Source organism: Rosa chinensis, chromosome 4 (genome assembly GCF_002994745.2).
Source record: "Rosa chinensis cultivar Old Blush chromosome 4, RchiOBHm-V2, whole genome shotgun sequence".
NCBI lineage: Eukaryota > Viridiplantae > Streptophyta > Magnoliopsida > Rosales > Rosaceae > Rosa > Rosa chinensis.
The window spans coordinates 9,158,373-9,167,187 of NC_037091.1; the positions used below are offsets into that span (position 1 = coordinate 9,158,373).

Here is an 8,815-nt window from a genome sequence, read left to right on the forward strand (position 1 = left end):
ATAGACTTAAAACCTATACGGTAGGTTTAATTATGTGAATGGGTGTAGATTAAAAGAAAACATATGATTGGGTTTCCCTTAAAAGGAGTCATTTTTTGGGTTTTTTTCTAATTTTCTCTAAAAATAATAATAAAAAGTTTTTTTTTTTTTTTTGTTGTATATCACAATAGTGAAATAGCATTTCATTTAATCAGAAAGTAAAGCTACAAGTAGGGAAGCATTACAATCCAGAGCCATAAGGATTTCACCTTGAAATACGAAGTGACTCTGCGGGACTCATCTTAAGAGAAACTCTACAAAAAATTTGGGAGAATCACTTCTAATAATGGACTACCTAAATCATGTATAAACAAATTCAACACTTCTAATACACAATACCAACCTCAATGCCTGGAGACTGCATGCTCCCCATAGTTCACAACCAAACTCTGTATCCAAATATAAAACATTATGTACATATAGGGCACTGCTGGGTATAATTAGCAACGACTTGGAGTTACCTCCTATCATTGGATAAACTCACGAAGTCACGAGTGTGACCTCCGAGAAGACAAGCTTTCGCCTGAGCCAGGCCTCAGGCCGAAAGACACCTTGACGAGCCTCCACACGTTGTGTGAACATGGTCTCTCAAAGATGTTCGAAAGCATAGAAATGAAGCATATCAGTCCCACATTAGAAACAAAGTGAAAGTCACTCCTCGCTTCACTTATAAAAAATCTCTTCTTCTCTCCTCATTGATTACGCATTTATTACTTAACTAACATTACCCAGATAACATAAATACATATATTGACGGACTTAGGCATCGAAGGAGCGAAGACCGCAGTTGGCTGTCTTCCTCTTGACGTTAGTATATTTTATTTGATAGGTGACGCTCACTAAATTAGCTGAGACCCAGGACCTGTGTCCTTGTTAAAAAGATCAAGCTACCCCTGAATCTTGAGCATAACACAATATAAACCTAAAGCATCTCAAATTTACAATTTAAATAGGAGTTTGATTATTAGAGCAGTCTATTTCATAAGGTACACAAGGATATAAAAGTAAGGCCAATATGCGGAAACTATGATGATGACTATTCCTCGACCTCAAATAATTTAGTCTGCAAACTAGGCATTTGAAACCGAATGGCCCAAGGTCAACTCGCAAACCAACTGAAGCCAAACCATCCTAATCTTCACCCAGCCCTCCACCGATCAACAACCATGCAACTGCCGGCTGAGAAGAGACGCCATTGAGAGCTACACATCAGATCCACTGTTGTTGAAGACCCCACACCGATCTGAGCGCTTGCTTGCCCAAACAAACAATCTCAAAACACTCCAAACTGTCAACAAACCCAAGTTTGTGGATGGATCTAGTCTCACTTCGACAACCCAGATCTGAGTAGCACCAACGTCTCACCTAAACTTCACAACATCTTCTCTCTAACCCGAGGCTAAACAATGGATAAGGAGCCCAAGATTGGAAACGAGCACCTCAAAACCATCACTCTTGGACCGAGACGCCGCGGCAGAAGGGCTGACATCGTTTGGCCGAGAGAGGAACTCACTCTATCAGTTTTCTCTCTTTTTGCTCGAGCGTGAGGCTCATTCTAATAGAAAAAACAAACTTAATTATATATTTAAGGACTTACTTGTGTGTGTGTTTAGTGGGGTGGTAAGACAATGACTTTCTATTTGAGATGTCATATGTTTGAGCTCTATCAAGAGTGAGTTTTATTTAAAAAAAAAAAAAAAAAGACTTACTATTGAACAGGATTGACAATTTTCTTAATAAACCTCTAAATTTGGCATTTGGACCTCCTCACTTAATAAACCTCCAACTTACTTTTATAAATAACCAATTTGCTATCTACACCTCTCTAATTTTCCTATAATGCCCATCGTCCAATAAAATCAATAAAACCCTTTTTTTTTTTTAGATTCTATTTATACTTTCAAAAATTAGTAGTTAGACTTTCTTCAGTTTTTGAAGATTTAGAATCGCAGCAATTTTTTTTTTTTTTTTTGGAAGTTCATCCTCCATACACAAGTAATAGAGGAATGGGCTTGATCAACTGAAGGAATACCAAAGAACATCATAGAGGAGCATCATATTAGGCCAGTGATCATTTCGTTTGATATGGGTGATGAGGTATTTTGTAATATGTTGCTTCTAGATTTTGTATATGAGACCTATATGTGGAGTTATGTTTTGCGTCTTATGGCGTGGAATGAATCTGTAGCTATTTTTGGCCTAGATCATGGTATAACTTCTCATGAATCCTGGGGATTATGGGTGATGGACAACTTTAGTGGAGTTATGGGTTCTTGGATAAAGCAATTTTTTTTTTTGGAAGTTCATCATTCATTTTACGAGGGAAGTCAAATTCTGAAAATTTTGACTATAACATTAAATAACGTTTGGCGATATATATTTTAAGGTTTACATTGGAGTTTTCTCCAAATTGAAGACTATTACTGTTCGTAGAGATGAGAAGAGATTTTTTTTTCTTATTAATGTCTTTATTGGTAATTTGACATGAGTCAACTATTACTTAAAAAAAAAAAGAGGTCTACATACTAATTTTGAGAGGTATGAATAGAACCTCCCTTTACTTATTAATCTAGAAAGGAAAAAAACAAAGGAGGAGGTAAACACGAGAATAGATGTTGAAAAAATATGAATATCATTTCATTGAAATACCTGTAATGAAGATTCTACGTTTCAACATTACCCCTAAAATGTTAGTTCAAAGTCCACAACATTTTTTTAACCTATTATCCACCTCAAAGTTAGCTATGCATATAATAATGGAATGGTGACAAAAAGCAATGGGATGTGCATAAGGACCATATCAACCTCGATGTAACAGTACAGAGGCACAAGAAACTCTTCAGACTCGAATCAAATATAGAAACACTCTTGAGATCTGACCTCTCTGCTTGTCTCTTTGGGTCCTTCCCTTTCCTTTTATAGAAGTACCATAGCCTCGCTTGGATCCTCTCACACAAAACCCGGGCTTTTTTTATGGACCTCCTTATTCGATCCACAACTTCATCAGTAAGCTCCCTCCTCTACTTCTTTTGCTCAAAGTTTTCAACTTTTGCCGGATCTGACTTAACTTGCATACTGGGTTTGGTTCATTTGGTGGCTTTGATGCTTTAGTGATGTGGGTTTGATTGCTTAGTGAGTTTAAAGTTTGCTACTTTGTTTTTGTGTGGTGAATGGGTTAGTGGTTCTTGATACCTTCTTTTCTGTTATGCTAAAAAAAAAGGTGATCTTGTTCGCTGGGTCTTTTTCACAGATCTGTGAGTTCAACTTTACTTAGTGGGTTACAGAGCTATCATTTCAATTCAAAGTATGAACATTCATTCCCATTTGCAATTTGATTCCATTCCTTATTTGGATCAATCACTTCCCTTGCTTGGTTGCTGATTTACTGTATACTATTGTACCTGACTAGCATCAAGTAGCTTTTGATTGGATGTTCGAAATATTATGAGGCAAATTAGCAACTTTCGATTCAGTTTCACAGTGCTATATTCTGCCAGCTGGTTTTGCATAGGTGCTTGTTTACTTGAGCAAGTACGCAGAGCTGTTAACTAAGAAACTTTTGTTTTTCGTGTACCGGTGGTTGATCTTTTTATATCCATACTGTCTTTGCCTTTCTGAATTGGTCAGATGTGGAATTGGTTGGGACTGGGGAGAGGTATCTTAGTGGTTGACCGGTAGGATCCAAATTTTTTTATGCATATAGTCACTTGACTGCTCAAGTATGATTCCACTCTGAACGATTTGATTGCCAAGAATGAGCAGAATTTTACTTTTGGTTGTTCTTAATTGGTACATCAATATATTTCATATTATATCTTCAGGATTCCACTCTGAGTTCGCTTTCTATAGAAAAGCTAACACCTCATATTCTGCTCATTTGTGCCGTGAGTTTGATGGTGTTCTTTTGTAATACTTCACAGGTTGTTCACTGTATCTAATCTGATGATTCTTCAAGGGAATTTGTAGCATTGTCTTCATATTAGGACTTTGGAAAGGCAACACTGGGCATTGCAATCTTTAAGTACTTCACAAAAGTATAATTTTCATTATCATTTGAAGTACTTGAAGACTACATAAATGATGAGGGGAAGATCTGATCCAGCCCAAAAGAAGCGCGTGATCACCATTCTGTGTGTTTTGGCACTCTTTCTTGTTTTCCTGTATGGGTATTATGGTTCCATCTTTGGCTCTCAAAGTCATGGTGCATCAGCTCTAGAATATGGCAGTAGATCTTTGAGAAAGCTTGGTTCATCTTATTTGGGTGGGGATGATGATACCGATGGCAAGCTGGATGAATCTTCAACAAAGTATGGGCAGGAAGATGGAGATGATGATGTTACAGTGAAGAGCTTCCCGGTGAGTTCTAGCTTAACTTGGATTCCATTCCAGCACCTTCTTCTCTCTTTTTACTCCAAGCCATCTTATTAAGAAAAAGTAAGAATGTATCTGAAGGTATCCTTCTAAATTTGTCTGCTGATGAATTTTTTTTTTCAAGGTTTGTGATGATCGCCATTCGGAACTTATCCCTTGCTTGGACAGAAATCTCATATATCAAATGAGACTGAAGTTGGACCTGTCTTTGATGGAGCACTATGAGAGGCATTGTCCTTCTCCAGAAAGGCGATACAATTGCTTGATTCCTCCTCCAATAGGGTACAAGGTATGTACTAAAGCTGAGTGGTAACACTGGTGTAAATGCCTTCTTGTTGTTGCGGTTATCTCTTATTCCCCAGTTGATATAGTAAACACTCCTTTTGTTATCTTGATATTGCAGGTCCCAATCAAATGGCCCCAGAGCAGAGATGAAGTATGGAAAGCAAATATACCTCATACTCACCTTGCACATGAGAAATCCGACCAGAACTGGATGGTTGAAAAAGGTGACAAGATTAGTTTTCCTGGGGGAGGCACACATTTTCACTATGGAGCTGATAAGTATATTGCTTCAATTGCAAATGTAAGATTGCTTCCTCGAAACTGTCTTTGCCAAAAAGGATGGTGTAGGCGTATAGCACTAATTGACAGAATATAGTTTTGGAGGGATTTAGAAGACAAGGGGAACTTTGAAAGGGGATTAGTGTTTCAGAGAGAATAAATAGAAGAAATTAGGGATGGGGGAGTGATATACTGGGGAGGCAGCAAGCATAGCACTAGGGGTAACCAAGATTCAATTATAACTGTTTATTCAGTCATCAAGTATTTTCCATACCTTAGACAAGTAAAATAGCAATACCTTAGTACACTGAGCTTGAAGTATACAACGCATAAATGAAAAAACTGTATTCTGCATCACTTATCCTTGAATGACATTGTCTTCAAAGATTTTTATGCTTTTGCAGTATTTTATAGGATTTTGCATTCTTCTACATAACCATTTCTTATGGGTTGAGACTACAGTGCTTGTATCTCTATTTTGGGAATACAGTTACTTTACATTTATCACTGTATTGTTAAATGAAGCAATCTAAATGTTGTCTTCAATTGGCAGATGCTCAACTTTACAAAGAACAATCTAAACAATGAAGGCAGGTTACGTACAGTTTTTGACGTTGGCTGTGGAGTTGCAAGTTTTGGAGGCTATCTTCTGTCATCTGATATTATAACAATGTCCTTAGCACCCAATGATGTGCATCAAAATCAAATCCAATTTGCTTTGGAAAGAGGAATTCCAGCATATCTTGGTGTTCTAGGGACCAAAAGGCTTCCTTACCCAAGCAGATCTTTTGAACTTGCTCACTGTTCCCGTTGTAGAATTGATTGGCTCCAAAGAGATGGGATCCTTCTTCTTGAGCTAGATAGGTTGCTCAGGCCAGGAGGCTACTTTGCGTACTCATCTCCAGAAGCATATGCACAGGATGAGGAAGATCTCAAAATATGGAAAGAGATGAGTGCCCTTGTGGAACGCATGTGTTGGAGAATAGCTGCAAAAAGGAACCAAACTGTCATTTGGCAGAAACCACTAACAAATGACTGTTATATACAAAGAGAACCTGGCACTCAACCTCCTCTCTGCCGATCTGATGATGATCCAGATGCAATCTGGGGTGTGCCAATGGAAGCTTGCATCTCACCGTACTCTGATCGTAAGTGATTCCTTCTCATGTGTTGCTTTTATCATCATTAGACAGTCATTTGAATTGAACTGGTATTATTAGATAAAGCAATATCATTTGGCAATTTAAGGAGATTTTAAAATATTGCTATTAGTTTGATTGTTCTGGCAGCCTTCAAAGACTAAAGTCTTTCTTGCATTCTTTCATATGGTGGGCTCTGTCAATCCTAGTTGATATAAGTTTTTTATTATTCTACTGCTTTTCTCTGATGTGGACCTCTTGTCCATATTTTTTTGCATTATTATTTTAATCATAAAATCTGTTTCGTTTCAAAATGAAAGAATTATATGCCAAACTAGACAATACCAACATCGAAGTTTCTTGAAGAAGAAATTAGGAATGGAATGCATATCAATTCCCTTGTGTTAGATATCCAGAGTCTTGACAACAGAAGGTGGGAAGCAAGTTTATTTGTTAGTTTTTCACTGGCACCATATAAGTTTTTGTTTTTTATGTTTTACTGTTTTATTCTGATGTTTGCATCTTTTCTATTGTTATTTGTTGAGATTGGTCTTTGTTTCCAAGAGATGATTGTTGTGAATTTTGATCTCAAATATTCTGCTAATACTTGAGTCTTCTATGGCTCTGCATCTCAGTTGCCCAACAACATGTGCCAATAAATGTCTGGTTAGATCAGTTCAGTGTGACATTTCATGGTCATATCTCTGCATGACCTACTTTTGACTGTGACAATATGTTCTGCTTTCCAGGTTATTCGTAGATGTATATGAAAATTATCCCTTCCCATCAAGATATTTTCAGGCTGTGATTGCTGACTATTAGTGAATTGCTTGTCAACTATTTAAAGAAAATCATTCAAAATTCATAGCAATGCCTCGGTTGAGTAATTCTAACCTGGCCATGAATCTCTCTGCTAACTAATGTTTGTTTGGCATAATCAGATGACCATAGAGAAAAGGGGAGTGGATTGGCTCCCTGGCCAGCTAGATTGACAACTCCTCCTCCTCGACTTACTGATTTTGGCTATTCAAATGAAATGTTTGAAAAGGACATGGTAATTAAGTTGCAGCATGTATTTGCATGTTTCAAATTATTATTTGGCGGTCTTTGCTTCTTGGATGGATCATTCAGTAACAATTGAATTCATTGTTTTGGTATTGCTCTTTATGTGCAGGAACTTTGGCGGCATCGAGTTGAGAATTATTGGAATCTCTTGAGTCCAAAGATTGAATCAAACACTCTGAGGAATGTGATGGATATGAAAGCACACATGGGATCATTTGCAGCTGCTCTGAAGGACAAGGATGTTTGGGTGATGAATGTCGTCCCTGAAGATGGACCAAACACACTAAAGCTGATATACGACAGAGGCCTTATAGGCAGTATTCACAGCTGGTATGTAACTCAAGTGACTGGTATACATAAAGCATTTCATTTTGTACTGAAACAAGTGATTTATATTATTTCTTTATAAACTTAACAATCAATATAATTCCAGTTAGAGAAATATCATAATCTGGTAATGCAGAAGCAGCAAATGATGATTGAAAGCTTTGGCTAACAATGTCTGTTATCATCTATGCTTTTGGTCAATATCATGGCTTCGAGATTGTAGGATAAAGGGACATTGAGATTGTTTATACTGTGATTGACTGGATCTCTACTGTGACAGGTGTGAAGCCTATTCAACATACCCCCGTACTTATGATTTACTCCATGCTTGGACTGTCTTCTCTGACTTGGAAAAGAAAGAATGCAGTGCTGAGGATCTGTTGCTTGAGATGGATCGCATACTCAGGCCAACTGGATTTATAATTATCCGTGACAAACAGTCGGTGGTTGATTTAGTTAAGAAATATCTACCAGCACTGCACTGGGAAGTAGTGGCACAAACCGACTCCAGTTCAGATTCCGACCAGGATGGAGATGACGTTGTACTTATAATCCAAAAGAAAATATGGCTGACAAGTGACAGCCTCAGGGATTCAGAATAGGAAACTGCCTCTTCTGTCCCTATATCTCATTATTTATCTGCTGCCTCAAGGGATTAGAAGCATGTCCCAGAGCAGTGATCTAGTAACAGTAAATTTTGTAGCATCAAGTGATTACATACTTTTTATTTATTTATTGAGTTCTATATATCCTCGATGTTCTGTTGTTATATCAATTTAATTATTAAAGCATTGAAGTAATTACATCTATAGTCGGCTCTTCCATTGCCCCCCTCTGTATGGGATGTTGTGTAAGCTACTTAGCCTGCTTTGCTATTCATTAATTAAATCATAGAAGATGTACTGCTGAAGTACGTATATTTGTGGCTTCAGAATTATTAATCTGAATTGCTAAATCCATTTCCAGCCTTTGTATCTGACTTTTTGTATTGCAGTTTATATGCCCCTAGTCTGTTTCATATGATTAGTTTTGACAATAGTACGTACTCCTGTAAATTTCTAGAACATCACGAACACTAATTAAACTCCCATCATTGGTTTGCTGGTTATTCCTTGGTCAACCCAAATGATAGCCTGACCGAAAATCTCATCCCATTTCTTGTTCCTTCTTTCTTCCATGTTCCCATGTAATTCTGCTTGGCAAATCACATTTATAGGTTTACCATAAGATTTACTCAAAGTTCTAGGATACTTTTCAAGAACAAGTTCACTTGATGTATCAGTACATTAATTTGCCGTAAACGAACTCAA

General features: G+C 37.3%; 1 protein-coding gene across 3 annotated transcripts; it reads left to right on the forward strand.

Annotated features, from left to right (window-relative positions):
• Positions 1–2,834: 2,834 nt before the first annotated feature.
• LOC112197275 (probable methyltransferase PMT3) lies at positions 2,835–8,439 on the forward strand. Of its 3 annotated transcripts, none has more exons than XM_024337894.2 (8): positions 2,835–3,045; positions 3,960–4,395; positions 4,535–4,699; positions 4,814–4,996; positions 5,528–6,122; positions 7,055–7,167; positions 7,288–7,508; positions 7,786–8,107. In XM_024337894.2, the coding sequence occupies exons 2-8, from the start codon at positions 4,117–4,119 to the stop codon at positions 8,105–8,107; spliced, it is 1,878 nt and encodes a 625-aa protein (XP_024193662.1). In that variant the 5' UTR covers positions 2,835–3,045; positions 3,960–4,116. The 3 variants fall into 3 exon arrangements, with proteins under 3 accessions (XP_024193662.1, XP_040374111.1, XP_024193663.1); XM_040518177.1 differs by lacking the exon at positions 2,835–3,045 and adding an exon at positions 3,102–3,293; XM_024337895.2 differs by lacking the exon at positions 2,835–3,045 and having other exon boundaries at positions 4,117–4,395; positions 7,786–8,439.
• The last annotated feature ends 376 nt before the right edge of the window (positions 8,440–8,815 follow it).

Coding starts and splice junctions, on each gene's coding strand:
- LOC112197275 (XM_024337894.2), top strand. CDS start 4,117: ATGATGAGGGGAAGATCTGATCCAGCCCAAAAGAAGCGCGTGATCACC. Junction 4,997..5,527: donor ATATTGCTTCAATTGCAAAT/GTAAGATTGCTT, acceptor TTCAATTGGCAG/ATGCTCAACTTTACAAAGAA. Junction 7,509..7,785: donor ATAGGCAGTATTCACAGCTG/GTATGTAACTCA, acceptor CTACTGTGACAG/GTGTGAAGCCTATTCAACAT.